At 51.8% G+C, this 23,980-nt stretch overlaps 1 protein-coding gene across 3 annotated transcripts; it reads right to left on the bottom strand.

Annotated features, from left to right (window-relative positions):
• Positions 1 to 10,682: 10,682 nt before the first annotated feature.
• CX3CL1 (C-X3-C motif chemokine ligand 1) lies at positions 10,683 to 22,824 on the bottom strand. Of its 3 annotated transcripts, none has more exons than XM_043898556.1 (3): positions 22,558 to 22,824; positions 16,187 to 16,311; positions 10,683 to 13,904 (listed from the first exon to the last, which is right to left on the bottom strand). In XM_043898556.1, exons 2-3 carry the CDS (start codon positions 16,204 to 16,206, stop codon positions 12,704 to 12,706), a joined length of 1,221 nt encoding a protein of 406 aa, XP_043754491.1. In that variant the 5' UTR covers positions 16,207 to 16,311; positions 22,558 to 22,824; the 3' UTR covers positions 10,683 to 12,703. The 3 variants fall into 3 exon arrangements, with proteins under 3 accessions (XP_043754491.1, XP_043754489.1, XP_043754492.1); XM_043898554.1 differs by having other exon boundaries at positions 16,191 to 16,311; positions 22,558 to 22,822; XM_043898557.1 differs by lacking the exon at positions 16,187 to 16,311.
• Positions 22,825 to 23,980: the final 1,156 nt, after the last annotated feature.

Genomic DNA, 23,980 nt, shown 5'->3' with positions numbered 1-23,980 from the left:
TAAGACTCTGCCTCATGGTATTGCTGGAAAAATGAACTGAGATGATGAAGGTAAAGTTCTCAGTCTCCAGCTGGATGGATGAGTTCCCTTGTCATCACTGAGCACCCATTTCCCTTCTTGACATTCCTCCCTGTGGGATTCGGGACATGCTTTTTTTCTCTTGTTTGAACTCTCTGTGGGCTCCTGTCCTCAGTAATGGGCTTCCCAGGTGGTGCTATTGGTAAAGAACACAGCTGCCAATGCAGGAGACAGAAGAGACCTGGGTTCCATCCCTGGGTCGGGAAGATCCCCTGGAGGAGGGCATCGCAACCCACTCCAGTGTTCTTGCCTGGAGAATCCCAAGGACAGAGGAGCCTGGAGGGCTAGAGTCCAAGGGGCCCCAAAGAGTCGGACACGGCTGAAGCGATTTAGAATGCAGTCCTCACTGCTCACACTCCTCAGTAATGTGTCTGAGCTCTCACCACGGGCGGGGCAGGTTCTTAGCAGTTATGTTGATTATGTTGATTAGTTTCCTTTGTCCTCACAATAGCCCTAGAAGGTAGAAGGTAAGAACTATTTTTATCTACACTTTACAGATGGGGAAACTGGGGACCAACCGCAATGGTTGAGAAACTGGTCCAAGGGCACAGAGCTAGCTTGTGGTACAAGTATGCCTGACACTCTGTCCTAGGATGTGTTTTCACCTCAAGCAACCCTTTATCCTTCCAAGATGTCTCACTCAGACCTTTGATCTTAGCACGGATGCATCTTAAATCTCTCCGTAGCATGACAGATCAAACACACACCCCAGGACCCCGCTGCCTCCTCTGGCTTTCTCCGGTCTGCACTGTCGGATGCCTTAGCTCTCTGCCTTGCCGTCTAGCTGGTTCTGTGCAAGTCTGTCCCCCACACTGGACTGGGGGCTCCAGAGAGGCAGCAAACTGTCCCCTCATGGTTCTCGCAGCCTCAGGGACCAGAAAGGCAGAACCAAGTTCCCTCTCAACTGACTTCTCTTTTTTTCTGTGTAAGTTAGCCTCATTCCCTACCTCCCCATATGTCTCACTGATCTGAAACTTTGCCCTTGACTCATTCCTCGCCTCCAGCCCCCACACTGCATCAGGCAGAGACTCCACTCGGCACTGTCTTCAGGCAGCTTTCAACTTTCTCACTTCCTCCTCATTCCCACTGGCTCAACTCACATCCTTCACACCCAGACAGTATACCAACACTCCCAGTATATTTCCTCCTCTCTGGTCCTGCAGACACCACCCACCTGCCTGCCTGTGTCTGGTGAGTCTTTCTCAAGCGCTGCTCTGACCTCATACTGCCCACCCTCAAGAACCATCACTGGCTCCCTGCTTCCTTCCACCTCCACTGGAAACTCTTCAGGCCAGTCTTTAAGCCCTGCCATCAGTCTGGTCCCTCCCTCCCTGGTCAGTCTCATCTCGAGTTTCCCCAGGGTTCAATTTCTACTCTGTGCCTGGGTTTGCAGCTCCTGCCCTCTCTTTTTCTGGATTTACCCACCTCCTATCCCCAAACCAAACTCTATCCCTTTCTTATCTATATATGTATTAATCACTAGTCATGTCCCCCGTAGACTTGTATGGTGACCCCATAGACTGTAGCCTGCCAGGCTCCTCTGTTCACAGGATTCTCCAGGCAAGAATACTAGTGGGTTGCCATTTCATCCCCCAGGGGATCTTTCTGACCTATGGATCAAACCTAGTCTCCTGCATTGCAGGCAGATTCTTTACCATTTCTTATATATGGCATGCCATAAAAAATTAAGCAAGAGGGTTACTGTGGAGCCGAGGGGCTGGCAGTCAGATAACCCAGGTTTGAATTCAGCTCTGCCATCTGCAAGCTGGGGGACTTTCAAGAAGTCACTCCTCTCTGAGCCTAGGTTTCACATCATTAAGATGAAAATAATAATAATAACTGCATTAGAAGGTTTGGGTTTGCTTCAGCTGCCTTAGCACTATATCTGGCAAATAGTATGTGTTCCTGACTTTAAATATCATCTATATGCTACTGACTCCCAAATTCCTCCCGCCAACTCCAGACTTCTATATCAGCTGCCTACTCAATGTGTCATACAGACATCTCAAACCACCAAGCCCGAAGCTACATTCCCCATTCCCATTCACCCCCATACCGGCTCCTCTCCTGCTCTTTGCCAACCCCTCCATTCTGTTACTTGGGCCAGAAACCTGGGTGCCATCCTCTATGTCTCTTTCTCTCACCCTCTACTTCCCATCTGTCTGGTGATCGCCCAGCTCTGCCTTCAGAATCCAACCAGAGCCCAGCATCTCTCTCCTGGATTCCTACACTGCCTTCTCCATCATCTCCCCACCTCTCTCCTCACCTCCTACAATCTACTGTCAGCACGGTTGTCAAAGGGAATGAGAGTGTCCTCTGATCAGAGCATCTCCATGGCTTTCCATCCAACTCAGAGGAAAAACCAAGGACCCCACAGCAGCCAGAAGGTCCTGTGTGCTCTGCCTGCCTCCCGACCCTGCTAACTGTGGCATTCTCTTTCCCTGGATACTTGTGTGACTCATTCCTTCACCTCCTTCAAATTTTATTTAAATGTCACTTTTCAGTGGGGTCTACCCTCTTTAAAATCACAACCCACCCCACCCCTTACTCTGCTCAATTTTTTCTTTTGCTTTTTGCCGTATATTTAATACTTACTACCCTCCAACGCACTATATACCATTGGCTTACTTATTCTGCCTGCTGTTGCTTGCCTGACTCCCTCTCATATCTCCTTACTCCCATCCCCACTGGAATGTAAGTTCCCAGGGACAAAGGCCTTTCAATGAAGCATATCCCCTGACACATGGTGGACCCGCCATACATCCTGGTAGAATCCAGTGAGAGGATGAATAATGGTGGATATTGTTCTGGGAGCAGAGGACGGAAGCACTTCTCATGGTGTCTTGCTCTTCCCTGTGATGAGCAGGGAAATCTCCCTCATGCCTGGGCTTTAGCGCTTCATCTGGGCTCCCACTCCAGCCCTGTAAATCAGTTCCTTTTATTCACTGTTAGAATCCAACTCTCTCTCTCAAGGGAGCACTTATCCCAGTTTCTAAGTATTTTCACAGGCATTTGTTTCGTCTCCTGAAGGCACTGGGATTATTCTAGCCTGGGCTGCCAGTCCAAGGCACTTAGCCCTCAGGAGCAAAGACAGATCTTTCGTTTGGATGTCAGAAGTCTGCGGCAGCCTGCTCTGAGCCTGGCAGCCTGCCTGGCAGGGTCCTTCGCTCCCAAGTTTGTTCAGCACCAGGGTCAGCTCTCAGAACCCAGCATCCTGGAAAGAGAATATGGCGCCCTGTCTAAGGAGCCTGGTGAACCTGGCCTCTTTGAAAGGCTAAGGGTTTCCCCACATTCCTGACCAGTCTCAGCCACCGAGGACAAGCCAGCAGGGACAAGGCCGGCAGCACTGGGTCGTATGACATGTGGCACAGGCCTACATGGATTATGGCTTCCCCAGTGGGGGCGGAGGGTTCATAGCAGCTGTGGCCACATCCGAGCAGGACGCAGACCTGGGAAGTATGGGCCCAGAGGAGGGGGCCCTGTTCCCTTTCTAGAGAGAAGCCAGCACTCCGCAGCACTCCAGGCCTGGCCAGATGGGTTGTGGCTTGTCCTGCCACACATGGGGCTTTCCCCTCGACCCCACTTGCCTCAGCATCCCCCCTCCTTCCTGCCTTGTCTCCCTTCCTTCAACACTCCAGTCTCAATTTTTTTAAATTAAAACTATCCACTCTAACTCCAAAAATAATTTGGCATTTTTATTGGGATCACACTGAAAGTGTAGGTGTCCTTAGGGAGCTGGGCGTCTGTCCCACCCACTCCCACATCCGCTCCTTGAAGCCTCTCTCAGCCTGTCCAACCTCTGCTCCTCCAGCCAGCCCCTCCTCATCCCCGTCCTCCCCTCCCAGGCTGCAGGCTGGGCAGTGGGGTGACTGGTTCTCTTCACTGTCTGAGGTTGGGCTCGTTAAGGATCTGCTTCCAGGGTAGATGGGGAAGAGCATGGGAATGAGAGCAGGGAAGGGACAGAAGCCCAGAGAAGCTGTGACTCCTCCAGGGAGCTTCTTCCTGGCCCCAGAAAGGCTCTAAAGTGAGAGTGAGAAGTGAAAGTAGCCAAAGTGAGTGGGGCTCCGGGTGGGACACCAGCACAGTTAACCATTTCCATGTGCCCATTGAGAGTCAATATTCCTGCTCAGGGAAGCCCCATGCACCTTTTCTAATCCCTTCCTCTATGGACTAGAGGACCCTGGATGGGGCACCCACTAGTCTCATGCATTTCTTCCTATTTTACTAATATGTGTGTGTCCCTAAATCATATATATCACTGTTTATGCATGTTTTTATGCTTCATATTAATACTGTCATATGGTACCTATGCTTTCACATTTTGCAGTGTTGAACTTGAGAGTCATGTGTGTGGACAGGTACCAATGTATTTCTTTGCTTTTACCATTGTATGCTGTTCTGTACAATGACTATGCTACAATTGACAAAAAGAAGAGTAGTGTCTTTGAAGTTGGACTGTCTGACAGGTTGGTCAAGGTAAGTGCCCTTAATCAGTCTGGGCCTCAGCACTACCATCTAGAAAATGGGATTTCTATGGACCTCCTCTTAGGGCTGGGACAGGGATTAAATGAGAAAATTTATTCAAAGACTCACAGTGGTGTGTGACAGGGATGGTGAACCTCCCAATGAGGGGGCCAGTGTCTCCAGCAATAAACAAACTCCTCCTCTTTCCCATGCTCCCCACCCTACTCGGGAGCCCCACTGCTTCTAATCCTGACTTCTAATCCTGCTTCTAATCCTTCTAATCCTGGAAAGAGGACCTGGGGCTGCCTACTGAATATCTCAGTGTTCATGCAGATGGAATTCCAACTCTGTCAGGCTAATGGTAGTCGTGATGATTTACAAAAACAGGAAACAGGCTGCACAGGTACAGTGAGAACCAGGGGTGGAGGAGAAGGGAAGACCCTGGCAAATGTCCAGGCAGGCGGAAGCCTCCACAGTGAGACGCTTGAGATCCCAGCGCTGCTAGATTCCCCTGGTCACTCCTCTGTGGGTCTGCGTGACAATCAGAGCCTTGACCCAGTCCAGGCTTCCTGGGGGTCCTTGTTGGGCCTGAGGAGCAATTTATTGATGAGGATGTGGTGGAGGAGGTTCAGAGGGCTTTTGGGGTGATCACATCTTCACAGAAGGCCACTTTCAGTCTCTGACATCACTTGGAGACAATTAAATATTTTCACCAGGAAAGGCCTTGAAATGTACCTCTCCCCCACCACCCATGGATGGGTGGGCCTCCATAAATCAGAAGGGGTGTGGCATGGGCGGCAGGTCAGAGAGTGCCAGTGGGCACAGATGGCTGTGGGCCCTGGCTGGGCCCCTCTTTCACTCCTTCCAGGACCTGTGGTGGGTGGTGGTCACTGGAGCAGAGACCAACACACACAAATGCCTGCTCTCACGGAGCTTACAGAAATTAGCCCGGTCACGTGAGGGTTATAATGAGGATGGGGAAATCAACATCAAGGAAAATGAACTGGAGCCAGCAGGATGGTTGAAATGCTCCAGGAAAACAAAAACACCGAAATGAACTTGTCAGTCCCTAGAACTGTGCCAGATTTCTGTGCCAAGAGGCCAAGATTACCCTGGTTGGACTTCTGGGTTTAGGAGCTATGTTAGAGACTGGTTAGTCTAGATCATCTGGCAAACAGTTGGTGCTCAATCATTTTAATATTCTTCTCCACATTTACTTCCTTGTCTGCTGCAAGGATCACCAGCATATCTGGGTCGTTAGAACTCCTCAGCATCAGTGTATTTCACAGGAACTACAAAACCCTTCTTCTTTCCACCTCCACTCAGTAAGAATTCCAGATTAAATCCATTAATAGCTGGTAGGCTAAGGGTGGCCTTCATCTCATCTGCAAACAGAGCCAAGGATAGAGGGGTAAGTTTGATCTTGGAAAGCCTGTTTACCCCAGTTAAGGGAATGTTTCAAGTTTTCAGCAGTATCATGCAGGTAACTGACAAGTCATTCCTGCTTAGTGCAAGTAATATATTTCTTCTTCCTGACTGCCACATCAATCAGGATAGGCTAGGTTATGCTGCAATGACAAATAGCCTCAAACTCTGTGATTTAAAACCGCGAGTATCGTTTCTTCCACATGGGGCTGCTGGGGCTCTTTCTGTGGCTGGAGGTTCTGAGTCACCCTCACTCTGGGACCCAGGGTAATGGTCCAGTCAGTCATCCTCTGGAATATCACCAAGTTCTGGGCTCCAGGAACTAAAAGTTCTCAAGGGTTTTCTCACCGATAATTAAATGTTTGAATCTGGTTTGACAAACTTTGCTCCCACTGCCAGCTCAGAACTGATTGTTTGGCACCTCACCAACCCCAAGGGAGCAAGAAGAGTGGCCCTCTGGAGTGCTTAGGGGCAGCAAGCCAGAAATGCTCGGAGAAATTGATGTCGAAACTAGCTGTCTTTCTGTCCAAGTCTCAGATTCAGACATCTTGCTAGTCTGGCTCTAATTAGTTAGGATACCAGTGTTTTGACCTTGCCAAGTTCAAAAGCAATTTAGAAGGAAAAAAAGTTCCACCAACTTGAACAGTATCCATTAGCTTAGGGAAAAAATTATGCAAGTCATAAATTATTTTTATCTGCTTGCTGACACTATATCATGTCTTTATCTTCTTTTACTGAAAACCAAGAAGACTGATATATATATACATATATATATATATATATATGTATATAATCTCCTATAATTCCATAGTCTTATTTGGGTAACCAATAGCAAAAATGAGTGGGAAAAAGACATTTCAAACTCTTTGATCTTGAATTCTACTTTACCAAAGTAGAACCAAAAGCCTGGAAAGATTAAGCAACTTTCCTAAAATCACACAGCCAAAGATCACCATGTTACATTCCGCTTCTATATTGCTAAATAGCAAGATGCTCATTAGAAATAATTCTATTCTGTCCCCTGGGGACAAAAGATCCCTTGAAGGTAAGAGAGAGGCATCTCTTTCCACAGGTGCCCTGCTCTGGAATCCTCCTAGGTTCAGAGGTACCAGTACCTCCAGCCAATTTGGTGAGGTTGATGAGATCCTGCGTGGGTCTGGCAACTGAAGTTTACGATCATCTGGGGAAAGGCAGCCTGGCACTAGATCTCTTCTTTAATCCCAGTACACAGGAGCAGCAGGGCATGTGTATACACACACACACACAAACACTTCATGGCTCCCAGGCGCATACTATGCAGCCTCACACTGGAAATTCCCAACCATTCATTTGTGTTTTTCTGCCGGGCCTCACCCTTTTGGGGAATGTACAGAGGACACAAGAGAGGCAAAGGGGAATAACAGCAAAGGGCAGAGAGTGAGAGGGCTGCAGGTAGCTGTCGCCCAAAGGACCCTGCAAGCCTAGGTGGGGTGGAAGTATACTGGCCTGGTGCTCTAAAACTCTGGCTAGGCGCCAAATCCCCTAGTTTGGAAGGCAGGGCAAGGCAGAGAGGGAAAGAGAGGAGAGGAAGGAGGGAGGAAAGAGGCAACGGCTTGAAAGTGCAGACTCTCAGCTCTCCCACCCATGAATTCAGCAGGACTGAAGTGGGGCTCGGGAGTCTCTACTTTTGACAATCTGTGGCTCACAGTTTCAGAAATGGTGGTTAAGATTCAAGTCCTAGAGAAAGGCTTCAGGTTCCAGCTCTGCTGCTTACAGTCTGTTTGACCTTAGGCAAGTCCCGTGGACTTTGAAAACCTTACTCTCATCATCTGCAAGTGGAAGCCCTTGTACGTAAAGAATTTAGTATATTGCTCGGCATGTGGTAAACATGAAATAAACAATGACTATTTTAATAACAATAATTATATTACTATTATTATAATGTGATATTATAATAATATTATAACATAATAATATTCATTGGAAGGACTGATGCTGAAGCTCTAGTACTTTGGCCACATGATGTGAAGAACCAACTCATTGGAAAGACCCTGATGCTGGGAAAGATTGAGAGCAGAAGGGGGTGACAGAGGATGAGATGGTTAGATAGCATCACAGACTCAGTGGACCTGAATTTGAGCAAACACCAGGAGATAGTGGAGGACAGAGGAGCCTGGCATGCTGCAGTCCATGGGGTCACAAAGAGTTGGATACGACTTATCGACTGAACAAGAGTGATAATAATATAAATAATAATATTATATTATTAGTAATAATATATTATATCTTAGAACCCTGATCACTCTATCAAAATTTTCAGAGGCCTCAGGTGGCTCAAATGGTAAAGAATCTGCCTGCAGTGCAGGAGACCTGGGTTTAATCCCTGAGTTGGGAAGATCCCCTGGAGAAGGGAACGGCTACCAACTCCAGTATTCTGACCTCGAGAATTCCATGGACTGCATAGTCCATGGAGTGGCAGAGTCAGACCCGACTGAGTGACTTTCACTTCCACTTTCAAGTCTCCATCAAACTCTGCGCTAATTGTGGGGAATCACTTCAGCTAAAGTTGAGCTCCACAACTGAAAGAGAAAAATCAAACCCAAAATCCCTAGGGAGTTGATCTGGACTAAAGGATAATAAAAATTTCTTTTGTTCTCCATTCTCTTCTGGAACATGGAGAGCTTAACCTTATCTGAGAATGTGATGAAAAATCAGGGACAAATATTTTCATTTCAAAGCCACTGCTGATGTTGCATGTTGCTGAAAGGGTGGTGTTCAGGTGTTGAGGGGATATGACTTTGCCTCCAGCTCCTTCCTGGGGGTGGGAATGGGCAAAAGCAGGAGGGACTGGACTTGGGGTGGAACAGGAAAGCTATTGTGTGTGCTAAGGGCAGCACTAGAATTTGCAGGGGCTTCCCTAGTAGTCCAATAGTTAGGACTAGGGGCTCCCACTGCAGGGGGCATGGGTCCTAGCCCTGGACTGGGAAGTAAGATCCAACAAGCTGAGTGGTGAGGCAGCAATCTCAGATTCTTGCAAGAACTTCAAACCCAAATGTCTATGGGGCTCGGCAGGTGGTGAAATGAGGGAAGCTGCATGTAAGAAAAATTAAGGGCCCATCATATGCTGTCTTTCCTGGTCCCACTTTTGATGAAGACTTGGGCTCAGAGAAAAATATCCTCTCTATGAGAAAAACAAGAGGAGGGTGATGAGAAATGGCAATTGACATGGCCACTGGAATCCGGAGCACCAAGAAGTAGAAAGGGTGGTAGAGAACTCAGGATTGTCACCCTGGTCTGCTCCATCTCAAGGGGCAACCACGGCTCAGGTCCTACCCACCATCATCTTGGGGATGACACCACACAGTGGGGGTTAGACCTTCTGAATCACTTAAGAGAACCTAGAAAAGTGGGCTGGTGTGCGTAATTTCCTGATTCTTAAGTGTTGCCTCTAATTAAAAAAAAATACCATGTAGACATCAAATCTAAAATGCCTCTAATGCAAAACATTCTGATATTTAATAAACAACTAGTAGAGAACAAAAGACCTGTCAAACTGTGACAAGTCATTGATTGTAAGATACATCTCGATTCCAAAGGTATTACAACATGAAAAAAGAAATGTGTATCTAAGAATCCGTGCAATTATTTGTTCATTCGCTCAGTCATGTCCAAATCTTTGAGACCCCATGGACTGCAGCGTGCCAGGCTTCCCTGTCCTTCACTATCTCCTGGAGTTTGCCCAAACTCATGTCCACTGAGTCAGTGATGCCATCCAACCATCTTGTTCTCCTTCTCCTCCTGCCTTCAATCTTTCCCAGCATCAGGGTCTTTTCAAATGAGTCAGTTCTTCACACCAGGTGACCAAAGTATTGGAGCTTCAACTTCAGCGTCAGTCCTTCCAATGAATATTCAGGATTGATGCAATACAGTATAATAAGCTGGACTTGGCCTTTAGCACGTTGCACAGTTTCCAGTCTACACAGCTGTACAGAGCACCTGATTATGCCACCTTGGGCACTGGCGGTGCATACTTGAGTCACACCTCTGAGTACCCAAGTCCCTTGAGAAGTAATCCCTCTTTGATCTTTATCTGGACCAGCAGTGAGTTGAGGCTGTAAAGAGGAAAATGTGGCCCAGTTTGCTCCCATGGGTCACTAGATCCCTAATGGTGATACCAAGGCACTCAAGATGGTGGTTTATTAGACCTGGGCAGAGGGAGGGAGCAGGGTGGGGGACTTCATAAAGGAATCTAATTCCTGCCACGGATGGAAGCTGCTGGAAATCTCTCACCTAGTTTTTAAAAATCTTTTAAAATTTTTTAAATTTCTTATAGTGGAGTATAGTTATTAACAATGTTGTGTTAGTTTCAGGTGTAGAGTGAAGTCTCACCTGATTTTATGCATGCCCAATGTCACATATCTGGGCAGAGCAGAGCTAGGCTGGAGGCTCAGCCGTCCTCACCCCTGTTCCCAGGACCCCTTCTCCTGCTGCTCCTCTGCCCCAGGGGTCTCCAGTGCTTCCCCAGAGAGTCTTTTGTTTGTTTTGGCCACACTGCCCTGCAGCATGTGGGACCCCGGGGCCAGGGATCGAACCGGTGTCCTCTGCAGTGGAAGCACAGAGTCATATCCACTGGTCCACCGGAGAAGTCCCACTTCCCCAGAGAGTCTTGGCTCCTCCTTTGTTCCATCTTCCCAGAGGCCCCGGTTGCTGAGTCTGACCCAGGAAAAACAACTATATTGGACCCACAAGACTTTTTAAATTTATTAGTAAAATACAAAATGGTACAGACATTGGCAATAGGGTTGGAAAAACAAAAGGATCAACCAACTCCTTCCAAAGCCCTCCCCAAATTGTCTTTGTCCCTGTCCTTCTCCAGAGGACCTCACAAAGTCTGTGGAAGGGGGACCCGCTGTCCCCAGCCGCTTTATCACGGTGGGAACCCCATCACAGGGGCCCCATCCCTTGAAGGCTCCCCATCAAGAAGAACCAAAAAAGTGCATTCGGATCTGCTGTCCTCCTCTCTGAGTGGTCAGAGTGCCCCCAAACTGAGCCAGGCCCTCACGGGCGTGGAGGAGGACCAGGCGGACAGGGAAAGCTGGCTTCCCTCTCTCTGTGGACCAGAGCCACGTGTACACTCTCTCAGCATCGTGTACACTCTCTCAGCATCTGTCTGCAAAGGAGCATGCCACCTGTACATGGAGGAGCCTAGCCCATGGGAGGCTCCTCTGGTGGGTTGCAAAGAACACCTTCAGAGACAGTCAGAGGGAGGTGGGGAGCTGCCACCAGAGACCCTGAGGGGTGAGACTTGAAGGTCTGGCTCTGATGGTGGGGTGCTGGCCAGTCCAGAGAGTCTTCAGCCCCACCCAGGCCTGCCCAAGTCTTCAGTGCCTAAAAGGGAACCTCTGACGTCATGCCCACAACTTCCCCTCCCCTGCCCATCCCTCCCCACAGGACAGAGTTCCTTTCAGAAGTAAACACGAGAACCTCAGGTTTCCATGGTAGATTCTGATCTCATGGAAAACGTCATGGAAATTCCTGGCCCTGCCTGCAGTGGAGGTGAAGGGGAGGCAGGAAGAACTCAGAGTGCAGAGGACAGTGTTTTCAAGGAGTGAGAGGTGGAAGAGGAACCCAGGCCACGGGAAAGAAAGAGAAAATGCTGGACCTGGGTCCCTCATGAAGGAGTGGAAGAGGAAGGGGTGTGGCTACTGCCTGCAGCTGCTCCCTGGCTCCTTTCTTGGAGCCTGCAGGCCTCCACTCCTCCTTCAGCCTGTCACTTGTGACCTGGTAGGCTGTCACAAGTCGCTGGGGCGGGGAGGGGCAGGACCTCCTGGTCACAGCATTCATGGACTTGCCTGTCTCATCGATGGTTGAGAGCATTTCTACTGCTGAAGGTTGAGAAGCTGTACCCAGGGTCTGCAGAAAGGGGTCTCTGGATCAACTAGCGATCCCTGACAGGGATAGAGGTTATTGCCACATATCTACCATCCCTGTTCCCTTTCACAGATGAGACACCCGAGGGATCAATGTCTTGATGGACTGGTGAGGGCCTGGGACTAAACTCCCAGCCTTCACATTCATAGTCAATGTTCCTTCACAGATGCGGAGGTTGAGGGTGGGGGGTGGTGAGGGTGGAATCAAAGCCAGCAGATTACTTCATCTCTCATTCCCAAAATGCCTGCCCAAGGGCAGAACCTTCGCTGGGAGCAGTCCCAGGAAACACCACACTAACCTCATGCAAGAAAAGACAGGTCCCCGCCTGGGGCATGGGGTCTGTACAGGAGACACGGAAAACTAGCACCGCAGGTGGCCGGGGTGGCTGGCGACCGCAGCGGGACCAAGAGACGCGATGAGGTCTGAGGGAGTGGGCAGGAGAGGCCTGACCTGAGGCTCGTTTTCAAGATGGGATGACTGCGGTAACACAGGGGGAGTGGGTCAAAGGGGCTGGGCATTCAGTAAATAATTGTTCACGGGGGCTGGCATGGTATCTAAGGGACCCCCTAATCAGCCAACAGCAGAGGGGCGTTTTTTGTCTTGGGACATTGGAGTGAGCTGGGGAGGCCACCTGCTCTGTCCACAGTAGGTCACGAATGGTCAAGGGTGGCCTCCAGAAGCTGGGAGCAGACCCACCCAGATGACCCCGCCTCCTTGCTCCAATCATCCCAGCTTGGGCCAGGCCCTTGGGTGAGGGTGAGTGTGAGGATGGGGGACCCCGGGCCGCTGAGTTGAATGACTGGATGGACACAGGCAGGAGGGGAGCTCACACTGGCACCAGGACATATGAGTTACTGCCACAGCTCCGGGGGACATAGCAGATCCCATCCACCATATCCCCCATCGTCTTGCGGGGGCAGCTCTGCAGTTTCTGGTAGGCAAACATGGCCACCCCCAGGCAGAAGAGGAAACCAAGGAAGGCCAACAGCCCTACAGCTTGCCTTCGTGTGGCCGCCTGGGAGTCGGGGATGGAAGTCATGAGGATGCCCAGACTCTGGGGGCCTGCAGTGGTGAGAATGGGCTCCTTGGCCTTGGGGAGCTCCTCAGTCTTGGGGGCCCAGCTGCCCGAGGCCAGTGCATCCATGCTGGGGGTCCCTTCAGAGGATACAGTGACCTCGAAGACACCGTACACAGTGGCCGACCTCAGGAAGGCATCCGTGTGAGCTGCAGAGGGACCCATTTCTTTGAACCCTAGAGAGTTCTTTGATGAGTCCTGTACCTCGATTCCCACAGTTAGGCTTCCAGGCCCAGTGCTGTCCTCTAAGACAGTGTGGGAAAGAGTCGGGGCCTGGGTGGAGGGGACTGGGGAGGGGAGGGCCTGGGTGGAGGGGACCCAGGTAGGGAGGGTCTGGGTGGGGAGGGTCTGGGTGGAGGCGGCCTGGGTGGAGGTGGCCTGGGTGGAGGGGACTGGGGTGGGGACGGCCTTGGTGGAGGGGACCCAGGTGGGGAGGGTCTGGGTGGGGAGGGTCTGGGTGGAGGGGGCCTGGGTGGAGGGGACTGGGGTGGGGAGGGTCTGGGTGGAGGGGACCAGGGTGGAGGGGGCCTCAGAGGCTTTCCCCTCAGTCCAGAGGCCTGCCCCAGTTTGGTCGGCAGCAGAACTCTGCCAAGACGTGGTGGTGGTGAAGGCAGCCTTGTTGAAAAGCTCAGTTTTCTGAGTCCCGCCATCTGGAGCTTTTGAAGTGGAGGAGGACCTGGTCCCCATGGAACCAGCCACTCCTGGTGAAGTCCCCAAGGCACTCTCTGCCCCCAGACCACTGCTTTCGCCTGTGAAGTTCGCCTCTGAGGCAGCAGACCAGTACATCTCCCTGGCGCCCAGAGTAGTCCTGGGCTCACCCTCACCGATTTGCCTCTCGAATGTGCCACTCTTTTGAATCATAGCAGCCTTGTCGTCTAGGATCTTCATGACTTCCTGGACCCATTTCTCCTTTGGGTCAGCACAGAGTAATTTATCCTTCACAGTCTTCAGGCTGCAAGGAAGGAAGACAAGGGGGCCAGTGATGCTTAGATGCCATGTGGAGCAGGAGCATCACACAAAATCTCTGCAGGTGAGCCGACTTGGCTGGAAGTCAAGTCGCCACCACTTACTAGCTGTGAGCTGTGAGCTTCTTAACCAGGGCAGCTCAGCTTACAGAACTTCTGTGTTCTCACTTGAGAACTGGAGAGAGTCCTGTCTTTTGCAGGGTGACCAATCATCCCAGAAAAACTGGAACTGAAGGGGTGTTTTTGTGAAAATTCTGGCAAACCAGGACAAGTTGGTCACCTGCTTCTGTGTCATTGTAAGAAATGAAAAGGATGTAAAGCGCCTGGTTCGGAGTGCGTGCATGAGAACTTAGTCGCTCAGCCGTGTCCAACTCTGTGCGACCCCATGGACCGATATGCACCAGGCTCCTCTGTCCATGGAATTTTCCAGGCAAGAATACTGGAGTGGGTTGCCATTTCCTACTCCAGGGGATCTTCCTGACCAGAAAGATAATAAAAATGTAAGTCATAATGTCATGAACGTGAGGATGGGGGCTCTTCGCTGCGAGTTTTCCGATTGGGAGATATCCCAGGTGTTCTCTGCCACCAGATATGTGACTGGCAAGCTTGGCGGTGGAAAAGACTTAATGTCATAACCTCCTCTTCCTCCTCTCCCTCAGTTGAAGTCTGCCCTCTGGACCTCTCTCCTCTCCTAGAGCGTATCCTCAGGCTGCAAGGGCCCCTAGGGTGCTACAACCCTCTATATGGTGGCCCTGATGGGACCCTGAAAGTGAAATGTGAGTGAAAGTGTTAGTTGCTCAGTTATGTCTGACTCTTTGTGACCCCATGCACTGTAGCCTGCCAGGATCCTCTGCCCATGGAATTCTCTAGGCAAGGATACTGGAATGGGTTGCCATTCCTTTCTCCAGGGGATCTTCCCAACCCAGAGATCGAACCCAGGTCTCCTGGGTTGCAGGCAGATTCTTTACCATCTGAGCCACCAGGGAAGCTCAAAGAATACTGGAGTGGGTAGCCATTCCTTTCTCCAGGATCCTGAGTTCCATCCAAATCATAAGCTTCCTTTGAAGCCTGTGTGTACCAAGACCACAGCTTGGAGCTGGCTGGGATCCCTGCTCCACACCCTGGCCTGTGCTGGAAATTTTGCCTGGTTAAACTTCATACCCTTTCTGCAAGATGGCTACTACATACATCCCCATTTTACAGATTAGAAAACTGAGGCTTAGAGGGGTAATATAAATGTGCCTGTCTTCAATATGCTAGGAAGCCAGAGAGGTCCAGAAAGCAAGCATGACCCTGAAGGACCCACAGGCGCAGTGCTGTCCCAGCACCATCATCCCCTTTCTGGAGCATCCCACTTCCCCTTCACCTACAAAAGAGAAGCAAACATATCGGGTAGCATGGGGGAAGTGAGGTTTGACAGGTGAGCAGAGAGGTCAGGCTGTAATGCACTTGCCCTCTTAGTAATCAGTGAGAGGAAGTACAATTTTCTTTAGCTGGGCCCCTGCTTCGAACAGGCTGTTTCCTGTTGCCAGGAGTCAGGGTCTGGCTGAGACTGATTTAGGACCCAAAGGTCAGTCCTGAGGAAAGGCCTCAGGGCTGGGCGGCTGGGCAGTACTCAAGAGGGACCCCAAAGGAGCAAGCGGCCAAGATGGCCAGGAGTCCCAACACCCAGAGGGGAAACCGGCTTGGCTTGACCCCTCCCGGAAGTCTCAATTCTGGGAGGAATTCTGTTTCCTTATCTGTTCAATGGAGATAATAACCTTGGCCTCTCCTATTGTCAGCAGCTTCCAGGAACACTGCCAAGAGCTTTAGTTTCACCATCTCCTTTCATTTTCCTCAAAACTACCCATTTTAACAGATAAGGAAGCCAGAGCCCAGAGGGTAGATAAGATCACTAGGGCCACCCAGACTGTACGCGGTGAAGGCAGAATTCACACCAGATCTGCTGGCATCTAGAGCCTGCACTTTGAGAACACCATGCTTTTCCTCTCCCATGAAACCCAGCAGGTTCCAGTGCTGCATAAAACACCCTTTGGCCCAGTAGGAATTGCCACCCCGGGTGGCTTCTCCAGGCCATCCGGGAAAGCCACGGCTCACGTTTGCCCAGGGCACAGGTATTAAGGTCAGCGAGGAGGCCAGCAGGTCAGGAGCAAGAGGAACATTTGCTGAAAGCCCTTGGCCAGGAGCCCAGTTTGGGGTGACAGGATGTGGACATGGATTAGCAGAGACCAGGGGCCTGAAAGGAATGCAGAAGCCGAGAGGGCAGTACCTACATGACAGCTCCATCATTGCAGGACTCCCGATTTCGTTGGTAGCCGACTAGACGAGACACGGGAATCTTCTTGATCATTTTGTTGCAGGAGAAGTTACACTTGTTCACACCGTGTTGCTGTCCTGACCCCACAGAGGCCCCCAGTCAGCCGGACTGTCCGTGGACATCTGGCTTCCCAGCCCCATGCCAGCTTGTCCCAGCTGCACCCTCCTAGCCAGAACCAATGCCCCACACCCTTGACCTCAGCCCCCTGTCCCAGGTCAAACCTCTCTAGGCCTCAGTTTCCCCACCTGTAAAATAGGGACAGCAAATAGAATCTACCTCACAGGGTTGTTGTAAGAATGGAGGAAAATGAATTCTTATAAAGCTCTTATGGCCTGGCACATCTCGTTTAGTTTTAAAATTCAGTTGCTGGAGTGGGTTCACCAGGGGCGAGGAGTGTGAAACTGACAAGGATCTACCTGAGGTTACACAGCCAGCAAGTGACGGAGCAGGCTCTCCTGCCAGGCCTGGCTCCTGGCCCTTCTGGACCCATGACGCTGCCACTCCCCCCACAGGGCTCTTACTCTAGTAAGTCATCTGCTCAGCTCTCACCCCCTCGCATTGGGATCCCATCCCTCCATCTCAGCCTGATCCATTTCCACAGCCTCTGAGACAGCCCTAGATCTCTGTCCATTCACATCCCATGTGTATTCCCTGTATACATCACGGCCACCGGCAACTACCGTAATGACACACATATATGCCCAGCTCAAAAAAACACATAAAGGCATACATGCCACCAGGCCGACATAGCAGATAACAAAAAGTTTAAATAAACGACAACCACCTTCTAAGCAGTGTGCTAAGTAGACAATCCTTTGTTCTGCCATTAAGAGCCAGGATGAGGGTTTCCCTGGTGGCTCAGTGGTGAAGAAACCACCTGCCAATGCAGGAGTCACGGGGTTCAATCCCTGATATGGGAAGATCCCAGATACTGTGGAGCAACTAAGCCCATGCAGTAAAACTATTGAGCCTATGCGGTACAGCCGGGGAGCCGCAGCTACTGAGTCTGAGTGCCCTAAGGCCTGTGCTCAGCAACAAGAGAAGCCACTGAAATGAGAAGGCTGAGCACCGCAACGAGAGACTAGTCCCTGATCGCCTCAACTAGAGAAAGCAGAGTGCAGCAAAGAAGACCCAGCACAACCAAAATGTGAATACAGAAAAAAATTAATTGTATATAAAAAGAGCCAGGAGGAGTTGGGAAGCAGCTCCTGAGAGGAACCAAATGGGCCATTTGGATTCCCAGGACAAGCTGCGGGAGCAGGCGTAGGGAGGAGGGATAGAAATGGGGTTGTGCATGGGGCGGGGGCAGAATGGGATAGGTGGGGCCTTAAGACGTCTGGGTCCCACGTGGAGCCAGACAGAAACCCCAGGACAGAATGACGGTGACTCAACAGACAGTTGAGAACCCAGGTATTTTATATAAACATTCAAAGTGGTTTGCACTGCACCTCTACCTTCCCCTAAAATCTCCAGCAAAATTTGCTCTGCTTGGTATAAGTTCAAGAGGGGCAGGCCAAAAAATGAAGAGCTTGAGTTTCTGATAGCAATTAAGGTCATTTGTAGCCGAAGCAAGACCTCAGAGGGTTTTGCAAAAATCTAGAGGCCAGGACTTCCAGGGCAGTGAAGCCAAGAGAACAAATTTATTTTATTTCTGCAGAGCTTGGGAGGGCCCGGTGATCCCCGGGTTCCAGCAAAACACACATCTCTCTTGCACAAATACTTAATGTACGTAGACACACAAACTAAATATGCTCCGCCTTCCCAGATACAAGCATGCATGCACACCTTCTAAAGTCTGCTGCCCCTTCTCTCATCGTGCCCCCTGCCTCCGCCCCCTGCCTTGTGGGCGGGATTGGGGTGGGGGGGCGGAGTCAGGGCTTGCAAGTTCGGGCCCAGGCCATCAGAGGGCATCACTAGTAGCCTCAGAGGTGGGCAGGGGGGCTCCTCGAAGCTGGCGCCTGAGTCACCAGCTGCCCTTTCTCTCTGAGGAACCAGGATGTGAAAGTTGCCCTGCTGCCTTGTCACCCTACTTTCCCCAGAGTGGGACCTCAGAATGACTCAGCAGCAGCCTCCCCAGGTCCTGTTGAGCAGAGTCAAGAGTCAGTCCTCTGGACTGGAGTGGCAGGTGACTTCCGGGGGAATTCCAGAAAAATGGTGCCCCTGATGACCTGGAACCAGGGGGAGGCTGCCCAGTGGGCAGGAGGGACAAACTAGCGAAGCTCAGTGCCCTCTTCTGACTCTGCATCCACTATGCCCCCCTCTAGGGCTTAATGAGCCACAAACGCAGCCTGTCTCACAGTCCCCGCCCTCTGCCACGGTGCCTGATGGCCTTAGCCAGGTTCTGTTCTTGCTTTTGCCTGGGAAGGTGGTGTAATTAGCTGAGCGGGCTTTCCTTCTAGGAACTGAAGTTTTCTTTTCTGTAATTGGGGATAACGTCTCGACCAGCCAGTCATCTATTAACTGTTGTGTGAACGCAGGAGGACAGGGACCTTGATGTCTCCGTGTCACAGTGTTTCTTACCATCAAGCATAAGGTGGATATAAATATTCATTGAATGAAATAATGTCTCAGTCTACTTACCCCTCCACCCACCTCCCTACCTGTCTATCCATCCATCCATTTATCTGCCCCCTCTTGTCAATCTGCTACCCATTCCCTGCCACCCACCTGTCTACCTCCCACCTATCCCTATTCACTCCAGTCCATCAATCTACCCGTGCCCCACTCACCTACCTACTACCTGTCTGTCCCCTAGGCATCCTCCACCCCCTTCCTCCACCCATCCCTCCATCTCTCTCCAGCCCACTCACACATCCTTCATCCATCCATCTGCTCCCTGATTCAGCCAACATCTATTTGAGTTACTTTTGAGTATCTACAAAGACCCAGGCCCTCTTGTCCTTAACTCTGAACTCCTTCTCCCAGAGGTGCTAATGCTGAGCTTGGAGAGAGTACCTCATTCCCAATAAATGCTATCAGATCACCATGTTCACTCGGTCAACCAACAAATGCTGACCTGCCTCTGGCCAGGCCCTGTGAGGAGTAGAGGGATGAAGAAGGCCCATGTCAGCCTCAGAAGTCTCTCAACCTGATGGACGGTTAAGACAGAACCACAGAGTATCAGAACTTTTCTTAGTAGATCACCTATGGTGTATTGGACCCTACGCTCAGCCCATACACATCTGCTCTCATTAATTCCTGCAAAAAGATTACTTTTATCCTCATTTTAAAGACGTGGAAGCTGAGAATCAGAGAGGTTTAATGACTCGCCCAAGGCCACACAGCTGCTTAGTGGCAGATCTGGTTCTCCTCCCAGCCCCTAAGACAGTTCGCTATTCTAGGCTGCCTTAAACGCCAAGCAAAAACACCATGTTCCAGAACAGACCTCAGGGAAGCTGTGGTTTACATGAAGGAGAGACCACCTCCAGCTACAAGTGATCAGAGGAGGTTTCTTGGAGGAAGTGTACGTTAGGCTGGAGCTCAAGGACTATTCGGAAGGTTATAGGCAGGAAAAGATGGGAAGGTTCTGGGTCTCTGGGTTTTTGGGTGATAGAGAGAGAGCTTGAGCCATTGCTCAGCTGTGTGTCTAAGACGAGTCACTCAGGTTCTCTGAGCCTCCCTTCCCTTCCCTGTAAAATGGACATGATAATAACTGCTTCATGCGATGGTTACGAGAATAAAGCTCTTAAAATATCTGGACCCTTAGAGCAGGGTTTTCTCAACAGCAGACACCACTGACATTTTGGACCACGTGATGTGCAGGCTGTTCTGTGTACCGTAGGGTGTTTGGCATCACCCCTTGGCCTCGATGCACTAGATGTCTGAGTACCTCCCAACCAAACTGTAACAACCGAAAATGCAGCCAGAAATTGCCAAATGTCTCCTTGGGGGCCAATTCCGGCACCGAGGACCACTGCCCTAGAGATACCCACATGATTCTCTCCCCTGCCTCTCTCAATGCCCCCTTCTCCCCTGACTCCCTACATAAAATCTCAACACCTTCCACACCACCCTTTGATCCCCATTTTTTTTTAAATCACAGCATTTTTTTTCCTTCTAACAGACCAAATCCTTTATTAATTCATTTTGAGTATTATCTGTCTTCTCCAGTAGATATTCAGCAACCTGAAGGGCTGGGATCACTGGCAGTTTTATTCACTGATGTGGCCCCAGCACCTAGAATTGTAATTGGCACATAGTAGGTGCTTATCGACCAAATGAATCAACAAAATGCACAAGGAAGCCACTTTGTATGTGTAAAATCCCAACCAATGGGATATAGAGGAATTTTTAATTTAGATTCGACCCAGGCCTGGATCTGACACTCTCGATTTAGCCTCCTCTGCCTTTCCCACCCACCCCTACTGCTAATCAGGGGGGCAGACGACAGCAGCTTAATTCATTTTTTTTTCCCCCTCTTTCTTGTCAGAGCTTGAGTGGGAGTGAATGCGTCAGTGCTCCGGGAGGAAAATTCTCTGTTCTGACTTGTATCTGCAGGTTTGTTATATAAAGCAGAGGAGCCTCCTGCCTGACACAGCCCTGCAAACCCACATTTGGGAACTGACGCAGCCACCCTGCACCAGCCAGGGCGGTAGCCACAAAGTCCCCAGCTCCCCCTCCCTCCTGGCCTCTCCGGCTTGTGGTCCAATCCCTAAGTTCTGCAGGGGCTCCCAGGGGGTCTCTCTGAGCCACACATGTCAGGGTGACTAAGAACTTCCAAGATGAACCTGGCCAAATGCCCAGTTGTACAGCAGGAGAGATGGAGCCTCAGAAAGGTCGGAATAATGGGAATATCTCCCAGCAAAACCAGTGGCCAAGATTAGGGTGGACACCTGATGGTTTTGAAGCCTCAGGCTCCTGGATAGAGCTTCCAGAGTGCCCCCTATGCAGGATCCCTCCTCCGTCCTAGCAGAGAAGACACCCCCCCCACAACCCAGCTTAGTAGAAGCGATCCTCCTCTTTCTCCCACTTGCCAAGTGTCCTCAGCCTCACCACGCACATATAGGCAATAGCTATATTTAAAGGTGCAGCAGCTGGGACCAAAGAAGGCAATACCATACTCAGGGTCACAGCTATGGCCAAGCAACCTCCACCTGACTCCTCATCTTCCAATCCTCTCTGTCCCCGAACACCTCAGGGCTCAGGGGTTCAAGCCCAGGAAGCAGGAAGGCCGGTAGCGCTTGGCCTGCACCATCTCCACTCGCCTGCTCTCTGCCCCACCGGTGGCTTTTCCCCAAACAGAGGGACTCGGAGGACAGTGCGCTCCGTGGAGGTGTCCTGGAAGCCAGAGACTGGTGCTCATTTTCCCAGACTGGCTGTGTGCCCGAAGGCAGCCTCCCGCCCTCTCTGAGCCTCAACCTGCCAGATGGCCTGGGTATTCCCAGAGGATAGGGTTGACTCAAACAGCTCTTGAAGGCAGTGAGATCCACAGAAGCGGGCGCGTGCATCCACGCTCCCTTCTGCACCCACTCTTACCCCCTCCTGTCTTACTTGCTGGCTGTGCATCCTCAGGTCAGTTTCTCAACCTCTTTGGGCCTCCATCTCACTCATGTTGGGTGGGATCGATGCCCTCCCAGGTCCCAGGCTCCAGAAAGCAAGTGACTGGAGGTGAAAACATTTTCTAAACTGTGCTTTGGAAGAGAAAGACAGTACCCTGAGCGGGGGAGGTGGGGAGGGGACGGACATGGGCAGAGGGATTGGGGGCTAGACCAGAGGCACAGGGATGAGCCCAGTTCATGAGCTGCAATGACCTTGACCTCCACTGGTCCTGGGCCCCTTCTTCTGGGGAGGCCTTGAAATTGGGCAGGAGAAAGTCCCAACTGTGGCCTGGCCTGGGGCCAAGCCGAGACTACAGGAGTCAGGACCGAGGGTTACATATTAACCCCGGACAGGGAAATGAGCCCACGGTCTGCCAGAGCTCCATCCGCGTGCCCACCGAGAGCCTCCTCAGGCTTCCCACCACCCCCACTCTCCCGGCACCCCCACACCTGGCCTCGTCTGCTGCCCACACCACCTCCCTGCTCTGCCAAGTGATCAACACCTTGCTCACTGGGCCAGACAGGGACAGTCTCTGGTGAGAGTAAATTTTTCCAGCTGGAGGGCAGACCACACGACCAGAGAGGTGTCCAGCCGCATCCCCCCCACCCTCCGGCCCCGCACCCAGCTCCTACCTCCCCCACCCGGCATATATGTCAAGAAGGGGCTGCCAGGGATCTCAGCCTTACCCGGGGAAGGCTCTGGGGGCCCTGATGTCAGGCTTGAGGGGGAGAAGTGGGGCTCGGGGCTCCCCTTACCCCGCTCATGCCTGAGTCCACCCCACTCACCGGCTAGCAGCGCAACCAAATGGCAGAGGACAGTCAAGCAGAGCAGCCCCGAGAGAGGCGGAAGACCCATGGCTGGGGCGGGCGGGGGTCCAGGGGCGGCAGGCAGGCGGCAGGGGCCCTTGTTGAAGCTCAGCGCTTGTCCCCTGGCCGCCTGAGCTCTGCTGCGATTTATAATGGGGCTCCTCTGCCTCCGCCTCCGCCTCCAGCCCCCGCAGGCAGCAGGCAGGCGGTGGGAGGGGAGAGGAAGGGAGCGTGTGCAGCAACTGGATTCCTCAGGATGTTGCCAAGGAACCGAGCCTGGCTCTGGGTGAGCGGCTCGTGATGAGGGGACCGGGCTGGCTCCGCATACGGGGACCTGCCTGGGAGGCTGGACCAGGCCTATTAGGGTTCAAAGGGCTTCCTCTCCTCCCATCAGCTGAGGCCGCCTCCCTACTGGGAGCTGGCACATGTCCTAGGGTCTGAGCTGGGGCCCTAGCTCCTAAGTGGGCAGAAAACAAAAGGACAGAGGACTGGAGAGTGCCGGCGGCAGGCAGGCAAGCCATGAGGACTCGGAGGGTCCCGCCATCTGGGGTCTGATAAAGTCTCCTCTGGCCTGGGAGGGAGTTCTCCGAGGCCAGGAAGGACCTCTAACCCTTACTTCTCAATGCCCCAGCACCCGGGGGACCTTGTTCATCAAGGTGTTCCCTGAGGTCAGCATGGAACCTGGCAAACAGTAGGGGGTCCATACAGCAAAAGCCTGCGGAAAGAGCGAGCCAGCCCCACTTCACAGGTGCAGATGGGGAAAGTGAAGCCCTGAGAGGGGGCCAAGCCATCCTCAGAGAGCATCAGAGAGGAGAACCCACCTCCCCTGCGACAGAGAAGAGCAGGCAAGCCCAGGGGGTGGGCGGTTGAGGACACGGCAAAGAGCCCCGGCCTCCCCACCTCCGCCCCACTACCTCTCCTTTCCTCATCTGCACTTTCCTCATCTCCTCCCTCCCATCACCCACTCGCCCGCTGTGAGCCCAGGGGAAACACATGGCTACCAGCGTCACCCCTGGTAACTCGGGGCCTCTGGGGTGGTCCTTAACTCAGTAGCAAGCCCTGAAAGATCCCTGCCCCTCGTGAGGCCTCCGTTCTCCCATCTGTTCAAGAAGGTTGATCACTGAGGAAGGGGCTTCCCAGCTCCGGCTTCCCAGGCTCTCTCTCTGTCAGAGGCGGTGACAGGCACGGCTGGCCATCAGCTCCCACCAAACTGGTCTCAGAGTTTGCTGGTTTGAATGGGCACTGCACAGCGGCTTTTGAGGCTGCCTTCCCCACAGGCAGTGGCAATAATCCCAAAGACTCCAGGGGACTCTAGCAGGAGCCCAGTCAGTCTGGGGCAGGAGTTAACCGTGAACCCACTCCCATCGAGGCGACTCGGGGCTGCCAGCCAGAGCAAAGTCAG

Source organism: Cervus elaphus, chromosome 4 (genome assembly GCF_910594005.1).
Source record: "Cervus elaphus chromosome 4, mCerEla1.1, whole genome shotgun sequence".
NCBI lineage: Eukaryota > Metazoa > Chordata > Mammalia > Artiodactyla > Cervidae > Cervus > Cervus elaphus.
This window is presented reverse-complemented; position numbering and strand designations above follow the sequence as displayed.